The sequence below is a fragment of the Pteropus medius genome, unplaced genomic scaffold (assembly GCF_902729225.1).
Source record: "Pteropus medius unplaced genomic scaffold, Ma_sr-lr_union100, whole genome shotgun sequence".
NCBI classification, from domain to species: domain Eukaryota; kingdom Metazoa; phylum Chordata; class Mammalia; order Chiroptera; family Pteropodidae; genus Pteropus; species Pteropus medius.
The window spans coordinates 30271611-30294543 of record NW_024355205.1 but is presented as its reverse complement, the minus strand read 5'-3'; the positions used below and the strand labels follow the sequence as shown (position 1 = coordinate 30294543).

Below are 22933 nucleotides of genomic sequence, written 5' to 3'. Positions count from 1 at the left end.
GCCTCAGTTGACTCATCTGTAAAACAGGAAAACAACTGCATGGCCGCTGTTGTGAGGATTAAATGAGGGCCTGTATCCAGCTCACCCAGCTCAGTGCCCGACACAACAGAAGTCTTCGTTATTATTCATATATACAGCTCTTGTTCTCAACCTCATTTTGCAGCTTTCTAGCTACTTATTGCACGACACATGACTTAGAGAAACGGAGGGGAGATTTCTTTATCAAGGGTCTCACTCCCTTATTCAATGGCTTGGTTTCTTGTTGAAAAAGATGTTGGCCTGGTTTAAACAGAGATTCACTTACCAAAAGAACCTGTCAATAAAGTCAGCAGAAAGTTAATGTGAAAGAGATGATGGCCAGCACTTCATTCATTCATACATAAATATTTATGAAGTGTCCACCATAAGCTGAGCTTTAGGCAGACCATGGTGAACTACACAGAGAGGTCCTAGGCCTTAGGGAACTTACAGAAAAGACAAACATCAAGCAAGTCATTTACATCACCAACATGACCGTTAGTCCCTTTAGCTACTAGAACAAAATACCATAGACTGGATGGCTTATAGACAACAGAAATTTATTTCTCATACTTCTAGAGGCTGGAAGGTCCAAGATCAAGGTGCTGGTAGATTTGGTGTCTGGTGAGAACCCGATTCCTGGTTCATAGATGTCCGTCTCCCTGCTGTGTCTTCACTTGGTGGAAGGGGTGAGGGAACTCTCTGGGGACTCTTCGATAAGGGCACTATTCCATGACGTAACTTCCGCTCCTAAAGGCCCACTCTTAATACCACCACCTGGAGGGTTAGGATTTCAATATATGAATGTTAGGGAGACACAATCATTTAGACCAAAGCAATGATTTAGACACATCTGGTTCCCTGGCCGTTGGAGGGTTACGAATTTATAATAAAGAAACGGAAACTCCTTTCTTCCCTCTGCTTCCTCCACTTCTCTGAAACTCATCTCCAATTAAGTGAGCATCCAATCTAAGCAGAGAAAAAATAAAGTCCTTAGTGATTTCTGTCACTGCTGCTCACATTCTATTGCTGAGAACTAATCACATGACTACCTGTATGTGAGGAGGGTTGGAAAAATAATACTTGGAGAGTTGGAAAAATAGTATTTGACTAGGGAGTCACTTTCCACACTAAGGATGGGAGGATCATGAAATTTTGGTGGTTAACTGGCCACCTCTGCCGAAGCCAGAAAGAAGGCCAAACATGTTAGTAATCATAACACTTAAGGAAAATAACACAGGGATATTAAACATAAAGATGCAGAAAGAGGTCGAAAAAAGCATTCCAGGTACACATTAACAGTATTTTTTCACAAATAAAATGCAAAATGAACAGCGCTCTTAGGAATATATCATAATTATAAAATCACCACCTACCAAATATGTCCTAAACCTTTATGTACCTAAAACCTTAGTCTCAAAATACATGGAGCAGACCTGATAGAAATGCAAAGAGATACTGACAAGTTCTCATAACAGTTGACTTTAAACAGATTTCTCAGAAATTGGCTGATGAAATATTACAAAACTGAATAAGCTACAAGAAATCCTGACATAAAATGAACATTTCTAATCTAACAGATATATGAAGAGAAATAGCTTTTTACCCAATGCAAAGTACACATTCTTTTTAAACTCTCCAGAGACATTCTTCAAATGTATTAGGGCACAGGAAATCCCAAGAAATCCCCAAAAGGAAAATTCTGGCAGTACATCTCCATGTACCATAATGGAATAAAGTTAGAAAATAATAACAGAACGATAACCAACCAAAATCTATCCTCTTGGATATTTCACAGCACCCTGCTAGATAAGTCAGAGATTTGAAAGGAAATAAAACCAGAAACTACAAACTGTTTAGAATCATAATAAAATCAGTATATACATATCAAAGCCCATGGGCTATGCTAAGGCAGCATTCACAGAAAAAAATATATATCTATAGCCTTAAATGCATATGGTAGAAGATCAGAAAGGTTGAAAATAAATGAATCAGCCAAGTATTCAGCTCAAGAAGCTGAGGAGGAGATGGGTAGTGGGAGAGAGAGAAAATAAATCTAAAGAAAGTTGAATAAAAAAATTAAGGAAGATAAAAGTAGAAATTAATAAAAACAGAAAACACAAAGACAATAGAATTGGTTCATGAAACTAGTTCTTTGAATAAACTAATGGAAAGACAAAACTTTGGCATACTTGTCAAAAGAAAGAAAAAGACAAAAATCATAAGACAAAAATTATAAAAATGTTTACCTTTATGGCAAGCATTTTGAAAATTACTAGACAAAGTGACTAATTTCCTAGGAAAATATTCATTATAAAGATCAATTCAAGGAAAAGTTGGAAACTCAAATAGAACCTTAGACATAAAAGAAATTGAAGAAATATTCAAAAGTCTACCTCTAAATAGGCATAACGTCCAGAGGGCTTTTCAGGAAGATCCTACCAGACCTTTAGAGAAGAGATAAATTTATATAAACCGTCTCAGAGTCTAGGAAAAGACAGGAAGTCTATTCAACCCATTTTACAGGTTCAGTATAACCTGATACCTGATATCTATATCTCTATCTATCTACCTATACACATATATGTATAAATGGCATGTGTGTGTGCGTCATTTAAAAGCAAATACAAAATTCCATATCCAGCAGTATGTTAAAGGAATACAAAAGAGTCATTCTGGGAATATAAGTATAATTCATTATTAAGAATCTATTCAAGAGATGAAAGAAAAAAGCCATGTGATGGTATTGACAGATGTTTTAGAGACATTTGCTAAAACTGAACACCCATTCATGATAGCAAGCTGGGAAAGAACTGTCTTTTGACAGTTCTTTTGACTTGATAAAGTGTAGAAGTAACCTAAGCAAGCACCGTTTTCTGGGCCAAATATCATAAATTCCTCCCATAAAAATTAACGTTAAGATTCCTATTCAACATTGTATGGCAGGTACTAGATAATATATTAAGATCAAGAAAAGCTAATACTATTCATTGACAAGTCTTTTGGGGGGGGAGGGAGGTTAATGGAAACAATCCTATGTATCCATTTGCACTTCTCAGTTTACAAAAAAATTTCATAAGCACTATCTCCTGTGACCCTCACAATGACTAGGTGGGGTGAGGACAAGTATTGTAGTTCCAAGTTTGAGAATGAGAGACCTGAGGGTCATAGAATTTTTAGATTTTCCTTAAGACACCTAGCTAGTAAGCAATGATCGAGGAATAAACCCGAAGTTTTCTTACACTTAATCAAATTGACTTAAAAGCCAGGTAGCCTCATTTAAAACACAGTACTCCTCATTGCTACCAGTGACTGACAGTGGCCAGGCTACCGTCTCTCTCTGAATAAATTAAATCAGAGCCCCCAGGAGTTAGCTGGGGTGAGGATGGGAGGGACACTGCACAGTGAATAAGACAGAAGGAAGAGAGAGAGCACAGAAGACAAACGTTCTTGGTGCTATGGCATTTATCCATCACTCAAGTTGTGCCTGCGATGTGTCAGGTACTCTTCTAAGCACCTGTCCCTGTCGACTCATTTAATCATCATAAAAAACTCTCATGAGGTTGGTACTATTAATATTACTTCCGTTTACAGATGACAAAGCTGAGTAATACACTCCAATTTATAGGTTCAGTAAAGGTAGTGCCAGGATTTGAACCTAGGCAGTCTGGCTCCAGAGTCTTTACTCATAGCTAATACATTATATTGCCTTTTAGGTAATATTCCTTGTTCTGGGGGTGAGGGTAGAAACCAACCTGCCACATGGGTGTTTTAGATATAAAAACGGTATCACTAAAAGAAAAAAGCCTCAATTTGCGCTCGATTTTTTTTTAAACATTATATGAAGTCAGGAGAAGGGAAAATGTTCTAGCACACACACAATTGTTTAGAAACATTTGCTTTTATTAAGTATCTGTTGTGCTGCTTCCTAAAATTAGACAACCCACAGAAAAAAAGGAAGTAGTGTTCTCGGCTTGTTTCTTTCAGTCTGTAGACGTGAACGATAAGAGTCTTACTCATTAGAACCATAAAAGAAAGTCAGAAAAGACCGTGATTGCCCAGTTAAGGGCCTAAACAGGGACGACAGCTGACCCTTGAACAACACATGTTTAAACTGAGCTGGTCCACTTACACGTGGATTTTTATTCAATAAATACTGTAAATGCATTTTCTCTTCCTTCTAATTTTCTTAACATTTTCTTTTCTCTAGCTTACTTTATTGTAAGAATGCAGTCTATAGTACACATAACATACAGCATATGTGTTAATTGACAGTTTATGTTAATGGTAAGGCTTCTGGTCAATAGCAGGCTACTAGTGGTTAAGTGTTTGAAGAGTCAAAAGTTCATGGATTTTTGACTGCATGAGGGTTAGAATCCCTAACTCTCGCATTGTTCAAGGGTTGACTGTATGAAAAGTGTTATTTTAAAGAATTACTGTGTAATTAAAATTCACTGCTCCAAACGTCTTCTATCTGCACCTATTTCTTACGTCAGAAGTCCTCGATCACCTTCTCATCCTCTGAACCTGCTTCTAGACCTCGCTGCATCTCTCGGAGGAAGCCTATTAGCACCGCGGTTTAGTTTAACTTTTCTCTAAGCATATAACTCACGAGGATAGCTAGATAATAAGTATGTTCATGTGGACCTGCTGGAGATTACCCAACGGAATTACTGTACTTTGCACAACATGTTCCTTCATCCTGGAGTATCTTTCCCAAAGAAGCAACATCCTAAACCTTTTTAAAGACCTAGTTCACCTCTTCCAGGGAGCCTTCCATGATGACACCATCACATGTGCTCCAGTAAAACTCATAGAACTCACCGGAGCATTAGCTCCCTTAGCACATTGCCATTTTTTTTAACTTGCCAGACTCTCACCTGGAATTGGAAACTCCGTGAGGGCAGGGACTCTGCCCTACTTTGATCTGTTTTCTCTGTCTTGGGATTCATAAATAAATTAGTATATCAAGTTTAACAATTTTTAATGAAAATTGTAGATCATTGTTTTCAAAGGTATTAAAAATATAGTCTTTTCTATAAATAGGCTTTAAAGTTTTAAATTTCCATAAATATTAAACTTTAGATAGCCTTGCCTTAAAAACAATTTATAATGTTTCTAATGAAGACAATATAAATAATGTTTATAAGGAAATAATAAGAGTGGGCCTCTATCACCAGCAATATATTTGGACACTCCTTTAGGAGTCTGGCATCAAAAGCCCACAAACGATGTCAATAAATCAGAATGCAAACAGGGATTAGCACAGCTACTGTCCTTTAGGTAATAATATTTCTTTAACAAATGATTAGGGGAAAAACATCAAAGAAGATAGGTTAAAAAAAATCTTTGGATTTATAGTTTGCATAGAGGGCAGAAGGAAAAAAGAGAGAGTTATGAATGGTTCTGATAAATGGATGAAGGAAAGATCAGGTATTAAATCTTGCCCAGGCTGGGATGGCAATAATGTCACTTTGTGAAAGAAGTCAATGAAAACATCATAGATAATAAGTACAAAATCTGTCCATCTGAATAGTAACATACATTAAAATTTTAGAAGCGATGTCATTGCATTATAGAATGATAGGAATTATGTCTGGGGAGACAGATTCATAGAGTAAGAGGCATTGCAGAAGAATACTAGGATAATTTTAAGAAGCTTTAAAGACAAATTGCCAAAAATCATCTGTGAAAAGCAATTTTACTAAAAGAACTAGATGCAAGCTAACTCTCACGCAGCTACTGTCTACTAGATCATTTCAAAACATAAAACATTAGAACATTAAAAATATACAATGGTATGACCACATGCCAGACACTTAAACAGGCCTGTTTTTGCAGGAGACACGTGTCCTGTGTCCTGAATGATTTTCCCAGGGGGGAAATCATGATGGATCTGACCTAATCCATCCCAATTCTTCTCCTTGAATCTCTTATAAGCACAAATTTAGATGACAAATATCCAAGATTAAGGGAGTGCCATGCAATAAAGAAAGAGTGGAAAACTGACTGGTATAATCCAGAAGCAAACTTGGGAACTGCTCTGTTCCAGGAAGTATCTGTGAGGTGGCGGGTGGGGACAGCACAAGACCGAGGCCCCTACTCCGGCTTTGATCTGGTCTCAGGGGGAGATGAATCACTCCTTTGATCTAAAGGAAGAGCCTCTGATCATAAGACATGTTTGAGTTGGGAATGAGCCTCTGCAAACACAGAAGAGCCAAATTCACAAGCATCTTGGCAGGCATGGGCTAGGCAATGACAATCTGCACTTGATGTAATAATAACAGAATAACAACAACAACAACAACAACAACAACAACAACCCCTTATCTGTGATAGAGGAAAGGTGGGTATACAGTTTTATAGGAATCATCTATATTTTTAATCCCATAGGAACAAGTAGGAAATATTAATATTTTTAGAATTTAAAAAGTGTAAGATTTTCTCTCTTGAAGACCGCAAAGCTCTAATTATGTCTCTAAAATATATGTATCTAAGACAGAGGTCGACAAATGTTCTGTGTAGTAAATAATAATAAATATAATAAAAAATAAAGATAATAAAGATAATAAATAATTTTAGGCTTTGTAGGCCATACGTACTCTCCTGTAACTGTACAATCCTGCCTTTGTAACATGAAAGCAGCCATAAATGATATGCAAATGAGTGGGCACGGCTGTGTTCCAATAAAATTTTATTTATGAAAACAGGTGGTGGACCAGATTTGGGTCATAGTTTGCCGACTCCTGATCTAAAACAAAAAAAATAACAAATAATGCGCTTTCATATAAAACATCCCTTCATGCATAGTAGGTAAAAAAAAAAAAAATCCTAGGTCAAAATGACACCAGTATTCAGGAGAAATACTTGAAAGTGAGAATTAAGCATGGTGATGGTAGTAACAGGGGGAAGAAAAAGAACATTTACTCATTATTTAACAAACACTTTTATAGTGCTCACTAAGTTCCAAGATCTAGTCCAAACACTTTATAAATATTAGTTCACTTAATTCCCAAAATAAGCCTATCAAAAATCACTATTATTATCCCCATCTTACAGACAAAGAAACTAAGGCATGAAGAGACTAAGTCATTTGCCTAAGGTCGCAAAGCCAGCAAGCAGGAGAAGACAAGAATGTCAAATTAGGAGAAGCTCTCATAGAAATGTTATCAGAAGACAAGATTAAAATTCTCCTTCCACCACTAACTAGCCAGACAAACTTCACCAAGAACCGGTTTTCTCCTCGGAAATTTGTGATCCTAACACTGCCCTCCCTCTCGACTGTGCAGAGATCCTGCATCTCTCAAATGTCATGCATTTGGAAGTGTTTCATTACTTCCGTTTACTTTGACAAAATGTTGGTTATATTGAGTGTTCAGTTATCTAACAAAAATATACATATATAGAATATCAATTATGACGCACTGGGATGCAAATATACACACCAACAGATTTGTTATTTTCTTCAAATATGAAAATCAGCAACCAAAATAGGAAATTAAGTATTTATACTAGAACTAAAATTTATGAATGATCAGTGCGACCATGTCAGCCCTTCAGAATTCAGATAAACATAAGACCTGCCTTTTCACTGCCCTGGGTGCTATAATGATTTTTCATATATGAATTATTTTGATAATAACGACAATTGTTTTGCAACTAGAAATCTAAGATTCAGAAAAGCGAATTCACCTGCTTAAATTGTTTTGCGACTAGAAATCTAAGATTCAGAAAAGCGAATTATAGCACAAACCAGTACCCTAGACTCTTTCCATGACCTCACAATAATACAGCAGGTCAATGGGAGTCATAAGCAGGTTAATTATTTAACTTGTATAAGTGTTTGCTAAATGCTTAATAGCACCTCATTTATTTATATTACTTGGAATTGATCTGTCCACACATTTAATATTTTTGGTAACTAAAGCGTATCTCTTTCATTACAAAAACTATGCATTTCAATCATTCTTTAATTCAATCAATATTTACTTCTTTTCATATCACTATTTACATGTGTTATATTGCCATCTTAGTCAAGATTCCAACCACTCCCATCTTGGAGGACAGTAGTGATTATTATAAAGGAATACCAATTCTGAAGGATGTCATTAGGAGCTATAAATCCAGAAGATTCTATATTGAATCAATAAGGATATTTTCAATCACTAATAACAGAAAACCCAACTCAAACTGTCTTAATCAATAAGAAAATGTATTGGCTTTCATAACCCCGAGTCCAGAGGTAGAACAGGCTTCAAGGTTGGTTTAATCCAGCAGATCCAGTTCAGTTTCTCTAGGATTCTCTTGGTTCTGCTCACCGTCCTATGGCAGCTTTATCCTCAGGTTGGTATCAAATAGTTGCAGGTATCTCATATAGAAAATACTATTGTCTTTCTTTCTATAGCTGTCTGGAACATGAGAAACTTTTCCCCAGAATCTCCCAGAACATGTCATCTTGCATTCATTAAACCAAAATGTGTCAGATACCTATTCCTAAACCAGCCTTCGAGGTCAGAGGAATGCCCTGTGCTAACTGGCTTAGGTCTGAGTTTCTGGACAAATCACCAGCAAGTGGGATCATATTATTAAACTTGGCTTGGATAAAGCGTGAGCTACCTTCAGAGATGGGATTAATCCTCTCATCCTTGTAGCTATTAAATAATAGAGGATGCAATGGATCAGGGAAAGGGTTTGTCATTGTTTTTGGCTGAGCAACCTCTGAACCTCCTTCTTATGTTTAGAATAGAAATCTAGATTTATTTCCCCCAATTATAAATCCTAGTGGAAAACAGACTCAACCTCCTATGATCAAGACTGAAAAACAGATTTGCAAACTTCTCAGCTAGGGTGTTGGCCTTGACTTGACAAACTAAACACCCCCACCCCAAAACCACCCCCAGGTAGTGAATCAGGAGCAAGTGACCCAAAGAAGCAAGGCCAGAATAGAATCAGAACGGTCTGCCTGGCAGGGAACTTTCACTGTGGCGAATTGACGTTGGAATTTCTAGGACCAAAATCATAAGGAGCCCATTCATGTCTGATAAACAGAGGCATGATCTGAGCCACTTCAGTAGAGATTTTCAAATACTAGACTTCAGTTATTTCACAGACCCAAAGCCTCTTGAATGGAGGAAAGGCTAGCAATTCTTATTGAGGAACACTGCAATACGATCACAAATATATATTGTAAATCCTCATTCTGACCTTCCTGTAAAACAGATACCATCATTAATCAGGATAAATGTGCACTAAAGAAAAGGACATACCATACCTACATCTTTGGAGGATTACTAGAAACCAGTTCTATGACTAATGCTAATTCCTGTGGACCCAGAATGTCACCATTGCTTACCAGTCAGAGAGATTTGTGGGGAGTAAGGTAATAAACTGTGTTTCAACTTAAGTTAGTCTTTACTAGGCTTAAGCCTCCAAATCTGTATTGATTTCCTGAAGATTTAAGTGGAAAAGATACACACAAGGAACAGCAAATTCCCATGTTGATTCTCTATGAAGTAAGGGCCATTATGATAGAAATACCCAAATGTAAACTCATGGAGCTCTCCACATACAAAACGGCAACTCATAACAGATACCACATCTCTGGGAGAATTTCAGGGATTAAAAGACCGAAAAAGATCCAGAGATGATGACTGCTATCACATTCCCATTTAACTCTCTAGTCTGGCCAGTGAAGAAAACCAGATGGGTCTTGGGAAATGACAATCGATGATCATAAACTTAATCTATTACATGTGCTGTTCCAGCTGGCTTCATTTGACAAGAACAAATACAAAGAGACCCTAGCACTTGGTCTGTGTCCGCAGATTTGCCAAAGGCAAGTTTTCTCTATCTCAACACACAAAGAATGCCAGAGCAGGATTTTGTTTGTGCGTGTGTTTCACCTGGCAAGGACAACAATACACCTTTATTGTCTTACCTTGGTATTATGCTACCTCTCCGGTTCTGTGCCACAGTTTGGTCTGCAGGAACTTTGATGGTCTCCCAGGAAACTCGATGGTCTCTCAGGACATCAAGCTGATAGAATCCAGGTTGCTGAAGTAGCAGACATCCAGGAGGCCTGAGTATGACAAGTCACATCAAAGGATGGAAGATAAGTCTCACAAAGCAGTGAATTAGGGGCAGAGTTAGGGGAACGTGTCCGACGATCCAGGGCATGTAGAGCTCTCTTTCCAAAATGAAGTGTAAGTTGACACATCTTGCATGCCCTCTCACTAGGAATCAGGTGCAAGTTTGTGGGCCTATATAGGATTTTAGACCTGTATAATATACGTTTGGGTTTGTCATATGACTCCACGGGTGATTCAACTGACTCTCAGCTTTGAGAATGAGAACGTCCAGAGATGGTCCAGGCTGTGCAAACAACTCTGCCACTTAGTGCTTATGATCCAGCTGGTCCAATGAGGCCTTCGGTGTCTCTGGCCAACTGGGAAAAATAGAGTCTGTGGCCGGCCTTGATAGGAGAACCAAAATAAACAACCCTGTGGTTCTAGGGAAAGTCAAGATCTCTCAGCAAATAACAAACCTTTAGAGAGTGCTCTGCTGAGGCAGCACGACAGAGCGAGTGAGAACTTGGTCTGATTCCAGGATGCCTAAGTTTGAATCTCATCTCTGCCACGTACTCGTTGTAAGGCTGTGCACCATAGCTTATTTCTCTTTTGCTTGGGTTCCCCATCTGTAAAGCTGGGTCAATAGTAGAGACTTGATGGGAGAATTAAATGTTCTAACACATGAAAACTGCTTGGCATGGTTCTAGCACCTGCGTGCGCTAAATAAATATTAGTTATTGTATTAAGTATGTTGAATGAATGGGAATCATGCCATAAACAAAACCTTCGTTCAGTGTGTTTCTCCTCACCCTTTAAGCTCTCTTCGGTGGAGGTAGTCTTCTCATGAGCCTGGATGAAACTCTAGCAGGTCCCATAGCTTGTCTCCTCATTTCCAGGAACAATGAATGGGTCACATTAAGTCGCAAACGGTTTCAATTTAGTAATTAGAATGTCTAAACACCCAACTTGATGGTGTTAAAAATTCTCCCTTCCTTGACTTTTCTGCTGGGAGCTTGAGTGAGGAAGACTGGTGGTCCTCTGTCCCTCCTCTCCCCCTGCTCACACCCACCCCAACTTGCCAGTTATTGATACAGTCACATCAGGGTGAAGCAGGAGTGAGGGAGGGGCAGGGGAAGGGTCAAGGACAGCTCTTACTTGGCTGGTGGCTTCATGCTGAGTTTCAGGGCTGGCAGATTGTTAGAGCTGGCTCTCTCTCATGGACGCTTTGGTGGGCTCTTCAGAGGATCTTTAGTGATTCCTTTTCTCCCCTTCTTTTGACCACAAAGGATACAGCTATTCTGTGTAGTCTCTTGCAATTCCTTCTTTAATCCTTGGACATACAATCCTTGGTCAACTCCAGCCTCTATCTGCTGAGGCCTCCAGATGGCCAGTCCGATAAGACCCAAAATGAACTATATTACTGCTCTGTCTCCCACTCAATCCTAAGTGGACCTCAGGAAATTCTCAAAGTCACGTCCCCTATTTACCCTGGATCCCAACGTCACAGCACTGGTTATGTCACCAGAGCAGGTATTCAGCCCTTTGTTCACCCTCTGGATTTCTTTGGAGGAGTCAGACCCCAACTGGTAGGCTGCCTTCAGTGCCTTAAATATGGTTTAGACATCGGTCCTCTGCCTCCACCTGCAGAAAACATATTTCTATAGATTTTCGATGACCCCTGAAGTCTTCCTCATGAAGCACAAGGTTAAAATAGAGGTCAGCAAACTTTTTCTGAAGATAGCCAGGTAGTAATTATTTTAGGTTTTGTGGGCTCTCAGTCTCTGTCATAACTACTTAACGCTGCACAGTAGCTTGAAAGCAGCCATAGACAATACATAAATGAATCAATAAGGTTGTGTTCCAATAAAACTTTATTTATGAAAACCGGCAGTGACCAGATTTGGCCTGCAGGTCAAAAGTTTGCCCTGGGTTAGAGGTAGCACCCCTCATTTCACTCCCCAAATATCGGGGGCATAGAAGCCTGAGACAGGCACCCACTTTCTCATTACCAATTTCCTTATGCCAATTCCTCTCTCTTTATACTCCATTGTTATGATTTCAAAGTGTGGAAGGGCATTTAAGATTTGTGAAACACTTTTCCAACCATTTCCCTTGAAAATCTTCATGCATGAGTTTGCCTCACAGTCACTCTAACTGATAACCAATTGGCGACTTAATTGAAAATGAGGCAGGAAGAGTTTCAAATGCATTGAGCTTTTGGTAACTGCAGACTCCAGTGGGGGTATCCAGTAGGGAGCTGAAAGCTATGCCTTGAAAGTCACAAAGATGAACTGGCCATAGTTCTTTTCTCAAAGATGGCATAGCCATCATCCTCCATTCTGTCATATGCTGCCTTGCTTTTTCAAAAAAGAATGCGGAGCATGCCCTCAATTTCCTTGTTAACTGGGGCCTGACATTACAGCAGTCTTGGTATGACTTGCTGTAAAACAGATGCCACCAGGGGTTATGGAGGTGCCTAGAGCTAGTTTCCTTTCAACTGAATGGCTCTGATGACTTTGCCTTTGTGCGTTCATGTGTCTGCTTTCTATATATTTTTCAGTCTCCTTCTTCACTGTTAGCAGCTGCTTCTTGTTGCTGTCAGTTTGCCTACCTCTAGCAGCCTCCTTCCCTATTTTCTACTTTTAATGTGGTTGGGTTTAAAAATCAAAGACTAGAGGTGTTAGAATTATTGGATAACTATATTAGAAGCGAGTGATGAGTGACTATCCAGGGGGTCACACGCATGATCTTAATATGTGCACAATGAGACATCTATTTTGGCTTCTTACGGACTTGTTTTTAATTTATTCGTTTGTTTAAATGAAATATTTGTGGCTGCTTACAGACTTATTTATTTATTCACTCATCATTTGTTTGTTTATTTTTCATTTGAATACAGGTGCTCAGCCACGCTGCTGATATGCTGCCAGGAAAACAACCTTTGTTTTGGATGTGGTTGGGATCCCTTTTTTAATCTTGATTGATTTATGTACTCACATATATACAGAATTTTATATAAATGCAAACATGTGATTTATGTATTTTTAGGGCACTTTTAAAAATATTTTTGCAGGCCCCCCCCTCCTGCCTTCACCCACATTAGGATCCCTTTCCCCACTGTAACGTGGCCAACAACTGAGTATATATCCTTTCATGTTTTCTGCATTGTTATATAATCATACAACACACACTCACACACAAGATGTCTTTGTCTGCATGGCAGTCAAGCTCTGTTGCCCACGCAGTAGGCATACTTTGGCTCCCTTCTTCTCCCTTCTTCCTTGTTAACAGAATTTATTTGTTCGGCTAGTAGGCAAAGATCTCTTGTTCTGAAAGAGTCACCCATATTCTAGCCAACGAATCCTGATTGTTTTAAAATTGGTAAGAAATCCCATTCTTCTTTTCATTTGTTTAGGGATGAACACGTGGCTCATTTCTGGTCGAAAAGAGGTGAAGGGAACTGTGGAGAGAGTTTCTGGACGAGCCTCCTTTCTTTATGTAAGGAAATGTAGTATGATTGCTGGATTTTAGAACGGCCCCCTTGAGATTCATGATCATGAATATTAACTGTGAATCAGATATCGCAATCAAAATACCAATAGAGATCTTTTTTTCCCTCCAAAACGGACAAGCTTTAGCTAGAATACATGTGGAAATGCAAAGGAACTAAAATAGCCAAGGTACTCTTGAAAAACAAAGTTGGAGGGCTTACCCTTCCTAATTTCAAATTTTAATTATAAAGTTATTGTAATCAAGACAGTTCAATGGGATATTGAGTTCAGATATACATTCATATGTATGTAGCTATTTAATTTTTGACAAAAGTGCCAATGCAATTCAATGAGGGAAAAAGCTTTTCAGTAAATGAGGTTGGAACAACTATTTTAGAAAATGAAACTTGAACTTTATCCCACACATACACAAAAATTAATTTGAGATAAACCATAAACCTAATATGAACACTAAAACTTTAAAGTTTCTCGGAGAAAATATAGAGGATATCTTCATGACCTTGGGACAGGCAAAGATTTCTTAGACAAAATACAAAAAAAGCTTTACCTATAAAAACAAAAATTAAAAATTTTAGGTCATAATAATTTAAAACTTCTGGAAACTTTTGCCACTAATCATAAGGCAGTAACGAGCTGCAGAATTACCCTTCCACCATTAAAAAAAAAAAATAGAAAACTAGAAAATATATAGAAAACAATTTTCTGACATTGGACAAAAGGCAAGTTATGGACGGAGGAATAAATACAGTTTATCAAGACTTCTCACGAGAAACTATACAAGGCAGAAAACTATGAAATAACATATTTAAAGTGCTGGAGGAAATCCCTGTAAACGCAGTATTCTATACCCACTAAAATATCTTTCAAAGATAAAGGTGAGATATAGACTTTTCAGAAAAACAAAAGCAGAGATTTCACTGACAGTAAATATGCACTATAAGAAATATTAAAGGAACGTCTTCAGGGAGAAAGAACTCAACATCATGTGGTACTTGGATCTACACAAAGGAATAAAGAGCACTGGAATTTTTAAATATGTGGGAAAATATAAAAAGCATTATCTTGTTTTTTAAAAGTCTTTAAGAGAAAAATGATTGTCTAACACAAACAATCCTGACGTATTGCGGGCTTATAAAAAACATGCATAGAAGTAAAATATAGGACAACAATAAGCATAAGAATAAGAGAGAACACAGATAGGTTACAAGTAAAAGGATGGAAAAATATATCATGCAAATACTAATCATAAGAAAGCCAAGAAGCTATATCAATTTCAGACAAAAATAGATCTCAGGACAAGAAACAGTACCAGAGATAGAGAGGAAATTTTCCTAATGATAATAGGATGACTTCATCAAGGAGAAATAATAACCCTAATTTTTTATGCACGTAATAACAAAGATTCAAAATACTTGAAGTAACTACTGATAGAATTGAAAGGAGAAATAGACAAATCCACAATCACAGCAGAGGATGCCGAATCTCCTCCCTGAGTGATTGACGGAATAAGTAGACAGAAAATTAATATAGAGAAGACTTAATGCTATCAACCAATCTGACCTAACTGATGTTAACAGAACATTCCATCTAACAACAGTAATATAAACATTATTTTCAAATGCATATGGAACAATCATCCAGACCATAGGCTGAGCCATAAAACAAATCTCAATAAATTTAAATGGAATGCGGTGGAATTAATTGTTATGAATCAATAAAAGAAAGATATTTGAGAAATTTCCAAATATTTGAAATTTAAATAACACATTTTCAAATAACTCGTGGATAAAAGAAGAAATCACAAGGAATATTAGAAAATATTTTGAACTAAATGGAAATGAAAACACAACATATCAAAATCTTAAGAGAAAAATTTAAAGTTTTAAATGCTTATATTACAAAAAGAAATCCCAAATCAATGATCTAAGCTTTCACTTGAAGAAACTAGAAAAGGAGAGCAAATTAAATACAAAGCAAGCAGAAGAAAGGAAATAATAGAGTGAAAAACCAATGAACCAGAAAGTACACAAACGATATAGCTAATCAATGAAACCAAGCACTGTTTCTTTGAAAACATCAACAAAATAGATGAACCTCTAACTACACTATAGTACAAGAAAATTTTAAAAAGAACATACAAACCACCAACATCAGGAATAAATGAGATATTATCACAGATATTAAAAGGATAATAAGAGAATATAATGAAAACTTTGTCAGTAAATCGTTAACCTTTAATATAGACAAATTTCTCAAAAATAAAAAGTATCAAAACTGACTCAAAAGAAGAGCACTATATAAATTTTAGAAATTGAATTATTAATGTAAAAACTTCCCATCAAGAAAACATTAGGCCCAGGTGGCTTCGTTGGTGAATTCTAACAAAATCTTAAGGAAGAAATGATATTAGTTCTACACAAAATCCTTCGAAAACAGAAAAGGAAGGAAACATTTCTCAATTCATTTGATGAGGACAGGCTGGACACCAAAACCATTTCAAGATAAGGAAACTACAGATCAATATCACTCATAAATGTAGAAGGAAATATTCTTGATAGAACCTTTGCAAACTGAATCCAGCAATGTGTGAGAAGGGTAATACCCCAAGACCAGTGGGGTTTATTCAGGAATGCCAGGTTGTTTAACATTCAGAAACCAATCAATGTAATTCACAGTATTAACGAAATAAAAAAGAAAAACTGTATGAACCTCTCAATAGAAATGGAAGCAGTGTCTGACAAAATTCAACACCCATGTTTTAAAACAATAAAAGAAAAACTCCCCAGAAACTAACAGAAGGAAACTTTCTCAAACTGTTATAGGGCATCTGTGAAAACAATATAGCTAACATCCTAAATAAAAGTGAAAGAATGTTTGTCCCTGAGATAAGACATAAGATAAAGTTATTCACTCTCGCTACTTTTATTCAACTTCATACTAGTCATTGCAGACAAAAATAAATAAATAAAAGACATACACAGTGGCTACAAAAAACTGTGTTCTCACTAGACATAATCACATACAAATAGCCAATATGCATACGAAAAAAATACTTAACATCAGGGCAGATGTACTTTAAAATAGTTCCATGAGGAAGAAACTATGGTTTTGCCTACCATGATATCCTAGATACCCAGCACACTGCCTGTCTTATTTTGTGAATGAATGAATGGGCAAATGTTAGATTGGGGTGGTTTGGTCTTGGAAGGTGACATGTCACCTCAGCGAAGACTTTCAATTTTGGAAAAATAATCTTAGATCCTTATTCTTAAGGAAGACAGGAAATAGCCAAGAGAAACTATTTTCTTCTATCAGTTACTTGTGATAATTCATTTTCTGTGTCAGCTTGGCTGGGCCACAGAATGCCCAGATTAAACATGACTTCTGCATGTGTCTGGGTGTTTCGGGATGAGATCAGCATTGGAATTGATGGAATCAGTAAAGCAGCTTATGGTCTCCAATGGGGATGGGTTTCATCTGAGCCATTTAAGAACTGAATAGAACAGGTTGAAAAAGGAGGAATCAGCTCCTTTTTTCCTGCTTCACTGTGTGAGCTGGGATGTCTCACCTTGTCACCTCTTACCCTGGGACTGGGATTTATACCATCGGCTTCCCTGGTTTTCAGGCCCTTCTACCTTAGACTGCCCTTCAGCTTTCTTGATTCTCCAGCTTACAGATGGCAGATTTTATGTATATATATAAATCTCCATATATATATATCAATATAAATATGAAGAGAAAAACATATTCTAATAATATATATAAAAGGAGAATTATATATATTCTCATGGTTCTGTTTCTCTGGAGAATCTTGACTAATACTTTAGTCACATGCTCACTCATAAGCTCATATACTTACTATCATCGCAGCTACAATTATCTATCCAAAGCATTTTAGGTTTGCTGCACACTTATCTGTACAATTTCTTTTTTTAAGGAACTTTCCCTGATTACAAAAGTAATACATGCCTTCTGTAAGGGGACTGGAAAATGCTGAAAAACTAAAAAGAAAATGAAAATTCCCTAAAAACCCCATTGCCCCAATTGCCACTGAGCTCTTCCTTCTTCCAGTTCCTGTTTTCCTGATAGTCTGTTCCACTATTTTGGCACCAACAGCATAAAGGGCGGGAAGACAGAGGCTGACACGGAAAGGAATCAGGTGGGTCCTTTGGGGACAGAGGAAGACATCCATATGGAATTTTCCAGTGGGTAGTTGGAAATGCGGTTGTAAACCAGGAGAGATTTCAAATCCTTAAGTGGGCAGGCAGTGGGATCACAGAAGTAACAGGTGAAGTCTCAGTTGGGGGAGGGGGCTGTCCAGAGAGAGAAAGCAGATCAAGGAGAAAAGAGGAGTCTTGCACAGTTTAGACTTGCTCCAGGAAGTACAAGGGATAAAGCATTAGAAAGAGTCTATTTTCTCTTGAATTCTTACCTATAAATGTTTTCCTGGCCTCTTCGGGAGTGATGTAATTTCTCTCTGCCTATGTATTTTCTACACTTGTGGACTGAGCCAACATTCCTTTCAAGAGAATGAGTTGACGTGTGAGGGGCAAAGAAATAACCAGAATATCACTTTCTGAGTGCCAACTTTTCTTTCCTCTGAAAATTGATTTCATCTACTCTTTTTAAAAACAAAAGTTTGTTTGGCTTTTCAGAACTATTTTCACACCCACATGATGAACACATGAACCTGTTTAAATCTATGTTCTTTGAGAGAAGGCAAGTTTGCAAGTGGATAAAATGTCTTGCTGATTTTTATCAGTCGCATGTATTTTTTATCCTCTAGCCATCTTTTTAATAGGCTACATTCCTACTGCTTCAAGGTCTGCTCACAAAGGACAGCCCTCAAGAGTTTTTGTCATTTGCCCCAAATTTCCTACTGAAGGATTTGATTTGTCTGCCTGGAGAGATAGGGATGGAAGTCCAACAGTAGCTACGCAAATAGCGGCCAGATGTCTCAGAGCAGATAGAGGTGCTGCCACCTTCTGAACAGAAAAATGGTAGAAAATGCTGCCAAGGCACCCAAACATAACACATCTTCCCAAAACGACTTGTTTAAAAAACCTCCCAAACCCTATCGAAATAAAAACCAAACAATCCTATCCAGAAAAGAACCTCTAAAATCTGTTATCTACCTCGAACATGAGGATCTTAGAAGCCAAATCTTGTTCCTTGTACGTTCAAATCTCAATAAGTTGGCGCATAGAAAACGTTCTCCTTTGGCCCATCATTTACTCAATTCAATAGCCACTACAAAGCCCAACAGCTATAATGCATTGAGTTCCAAATGCAAACTGTCCAAAGCTGAACTCCCCACCTTCCCCACAAACTCTATTTGCCACTCTAACTCAAGATTCGACCTTTCTTAGCCAAATCCATTTCCCTAACTCAAAGAAGGAAAGGAGATTGCTTATGTGGATCAAGGAAGAAAGATCCAAGCAGGCTTTGTGCACCCATTTTTAAGTTCCGCCATTGTTCATAGAAAGAGGCAGAGGAAGGTAGGGGCAGAGCATATTGGAGTAATGTATACTGGTTTGTTTGTTTTTTCAGATAATAGCAACACAGGGTAAGACATGCGATGGTACAAGGAAGCACATGGTGGGAGATGTTGAGTCTGGCTGGGAGGAGAGTTTGTGAAGCTTTACAGCACAGGGCTTGGCAAAAAGTAGGTGCTGGATAAGTGGTGAATAATCGTTGGAGATGATGTCTGAACAACATTTAGATGTTAAATGGGTCTGCCTACATGGAGGAGCAGAGAGAGATTTTACGTGAAAGCAAAGATCAACCTATATCAATTCCCGGTCGTGTCAAGGGAATGACAAAACTTGGGTTGTGCCCTGGTAGTAGACTGGAAACAGAGTGTGGGGATCTTGGACAGTATTTGGTAGACAATGGATATTCAGAAAAGTCAAAAGATTGATCCACTAAGAACTGCATTTTCTAATGTAATGTTGGTGATCCTATTGATGATAACTTGTACAGAAGCAAAATGAGTTTCAAAAACATAATGACAGATAAAAGAGTAGTGATGTGAAGTGATATGAAGCAGATGATGGGTGGGCCTGAAAAGAATATTTGGGACCTATTTTGTTTCTTCCTTGGATAAATAAGAATACATTTCCCTCATTTTAAAAGAAATAAGCACACTCTCCTTTCATCCTGCAATTCTTTCCCGGTGCCCTCACAACTTGCATTCACAACCAAGTTTCTGTAAAATATCCCCTGCCGCCTTCCCCTCTTCAGTGCAAATCAGTTTGACTTCTGCCCTCACCACTCCTGCCAACATTCCTGCTGAGATCTGAGATGCTATCGAGGTGCTTTCCAATTTTTATCTTGTGAACTTCTACTTTCAGCATGGGACAGGCTGACAGCTTCTCCTATGCCCTTTCTCTGCCTCTTCTTACTCCAACTTCTTATCCTTTACATACCTGCATTCCCAGTCTCCTTTCCCTGTCTATTTCAGCTCTTCCCACACCATCTGTGCACCAACGACTCCCTACCTCCTCTCGCCTGACTCCACATGTGTTTTTATCCAACTGCCTCATAGACATCTTCACTTATTAGCCCCAGGGGCCATAGGCCCAGAAGGAAATCATCTAATTCACTTTAGTTAACTGAATGGGGCTTTACTTCCTCAAGTATAACACAGGGGTATTACTAATAGCCACCTCATACAGAAGCTTGATATGGAGATTAAATAACACAGAATAGCACGTTCGCTGGACCCTCACAGATGTAAACAATCTACGAGTGTTAACCATTATTCTTTTACTCACTCGAACCCATTCCTTCCTCCCTGTATATTCCTTAAACTGACTTATAAGCCCACATCATTCAAGTCAGAACCTTGACACCTTCCTCTTCCTTAACCTCCCAGTCACTCTACCCCACTCCGACTGTGCCACTTCTTAAATATCTGACCTTGTCTCTCCTCCATGCCAGTGCCTTAAGTCCTCAGCAACATCTGGGACTAGGGCTGTTCTTTCCCTGACCCCTCTTGCTACTCTACACCTTTCTTCTGAAAGAACGTGCATTCCAAGACACCGCCCTTCTCTTATAATCTTTCAATGGCTCCCCACTGCCTTGGGGACAAAATGCAAATTCCTTGGAAAGGCATAGAGACTCTTCAGGCCCTGCTCTCAATCACTTCATCAGTCCACCTCACTCCCTCAGCTCCAGGTGGTCCTCCTTGGGGAAGCTGATGTCAGGGTACTCATCAAGCTCAGTCATGCTGGAGTGTCTTCTCCAAACACCTCTTCTTCCAGATGTAGCTCAGGTGCCACTTCCTCTGAGAAGTCTTACTGAACTTCTAGCGGGATCTCTTTTATTTGCTCCTCAGGGTCTCTGCCTTAACACTCACCATGCTTTAGTTATCATCTGCTCATTTGGCTATCCTCCCCACTAAACTGAGTTGTCTGAAGGCGGTAAATTTATCTTTTTTCCTATAATCTCAGAATCCAGCCTAGCGCCCGGAATACAGCAGATACCGGGGTAAGTGAACCAGGGCAGTGTTAACACCAAAAAGGAAACAAGGTGGTTTGGGTAGTCGATATCAAGGTTTAGAAAATCCACTCCTCCTGCAGCACAAGGCTGTTTCAAGAAACGGGTTCATTTAGGCCTGTATGAATATCCAGCGCCCGTATGTCCACCGTGCTTCATCTCGCATAGAATTAACCCACACAATTGCAACACAAGGACGCATCGGCAGAGACTGCGCGGGAGCCTGCAAATGTACGCCCAACGTGCTGAGGTTAAATTTTGTGCCCTTTGTTCCAGGCAGCAGAACGCCAGCGGCTCTGTGACCGCGCGACCGGGTCGAGCGCAGGGCCCGCTTGGGAAGAATGGCACATAAAAACGCAACCGGGAGCACTGCAACCGGCAGCGACGCGCGTGCGCAAGGACCCTCTCTGTGCCAGCTTCCCGGCTCTGGGGTCCCGCGCTCTCCGGCACCCCTGTCGGGGGCCAGCTACGGTGCTGGCAAGACTACCGGGAACGCGGCCAGCGCTGGCGGGAAAGCGCTGGGCGTCCTGGCGTCACGCGCCAGCGACCCGGCGCGCGGCGCGCGGGGCGGGGCGAGGGCGGGGCGAGCGCGGGAGGGGCGGGGCGGAGCGGGAGGGGCGGCCTGTGGCACAGGAAGCGCTGGGAGGCCCGAGCCGTCCCAGGGTGCCCCGCGCGGCGAGGACTCGGGCCGCTGCCGCCATCCCGCTGGCGAGAGGGAGAGAGAGGCCCGCCCGCTCGCCGGCCAGGCCAGTGTGGGCCAGTGCGTGAGGGCGCGGGGGGCCGTGTCAGCAAGACACAGAGCGCAGCCGCCACCACCAAACGGACATGTTGGAGCCCAGCGCCGCCGCCGCCTCCTTTTCCTTATTCTCCGAACGGGACTGAGAGGGGGCCCGCCACCCCTCCGCCTCCGCCTCTGCCCCTGCCTCGGCCGCCTGTCCCGCCGCCTCGTCGCCTCGCTGCAGCCTCTTCCTGCCCGGCCTCCAGCTTCGCCGCTCGTCGCCTACCTCCGCCCCTCAGCCCCGGCCGGTTCCCCGGCCCCGCTCCGCCGCGGCGCGAGGTCTATGTGACCGGCGGGCCCGGAGCAGCCGCCGCCGCAGCGCGAACATGGACGCCGTCAACGCCTTCAACCAGGAGGTGAGGGGTGCTCGGGGCAGGGGGGTGCCGGGCCTGCCGCGGGAGCCGGGGTGCCGTTTCTCCCGCCGCCGAAGGTTTAAAGCTTCGGTCGGGGTGGGGACGCTTCCTGCTCCGGTTCCGGAGCGACGGGGCCTGCGCGGAGCGGCCTGTGGCCCGGGAGAGGTCGCAGCAGCCCCGGGAGCCGACCCCACACCCCTCCCCCACGGCCCACCCCCAGGCGGCGACCTCGGGCTGCTCCCCTCTTCCCCTGCCGGCCTCCCACAGCCCGCGTCGGCGCCGGTTCCTCTAACTTCGCCCCCTTTCAGGTCCGGGCGCTCACTTTCTTAGTTCCCAGCCCCGTTATTGGCTTCGGCTTGCCGGGAGCCCGCAAGAGGCTGAGAAAGAAGCGCGGGCGGGCGTGTGGGTTGGGGGCGGGGAAGCGGGAGCATCTGCCGGTCGCGGGGCTGCGGGATCTGTGGCCTCGGCTCTCCTGTTGCTCAGGCCGCTGCGCGGCGGCGGCTGGACTCTGATCCCGGGTCGGGGAGGAGTTGGAGAGGGTGTTTGTCCCCTCCCCCAGGATTCACACACTTGGGAAATTGGGTTAATGGGGTTAATTAACGGAGAGGGGGTTGCTCCTTATCATTTTGAGTAGTGATCACAACACTCTGGGACTCTGAGGCCCAACGTGTCACCTAAAAAGTTGAATGAGAGAGAAGAGGATTT

At 40.6% G+C, this 22933-nt stretch overlaps 1 protein-coding gene and 1 long non-coding RNA gene across 5 annotated transcripts in view; one reads left to right on the top strand and one right to left on the bottom strand.

Annotated features, from left to right (window-relative positions):
- Window positions 1-597: 597 nt before the first annotated feature.
- LOC120598835 (uncharacterized) lies at window positions 598-22850 on the bottom strand. Of its 2 annotated transcripts, XR_005651759.1 has the most exons (4): window positions 22551-22850; window positions 11241-11726; window positions 9956-10096; window positions 598-987 (listed from the first exon to the last, which is right to left on the bottom strand). It is a non-coding gene; the product is annotated as an uncharacterized LOC120598835 (long non-coding RNA). The 2 variants fall into 2 exon arrangements; XR_005651758.1 differs by having other exon boundaries at window positions 9956-11726.
- The window catches only part of SCAF4 (SR-related CTD associated factor 4), a 57520-nt gene continuing 56339 nt past the window's right edge, over window positions 21753-22933 (top strand). For all 3 annotated transcript variants that reach the window (XM_039857905.1, XM_039857906.1, XM_039857904.1), the window contains exon 1: window positions 21753-22231. In XM_039857905.1, coding sequence (XP_039713839.1) covers window positions 22202-22231 — 30 coding nt within the window. In that variant the 5' untranslated portion in view covers window positions 21753-22201. The remainder of the gene's footprint in view (window positions 22232-22933) is intronic.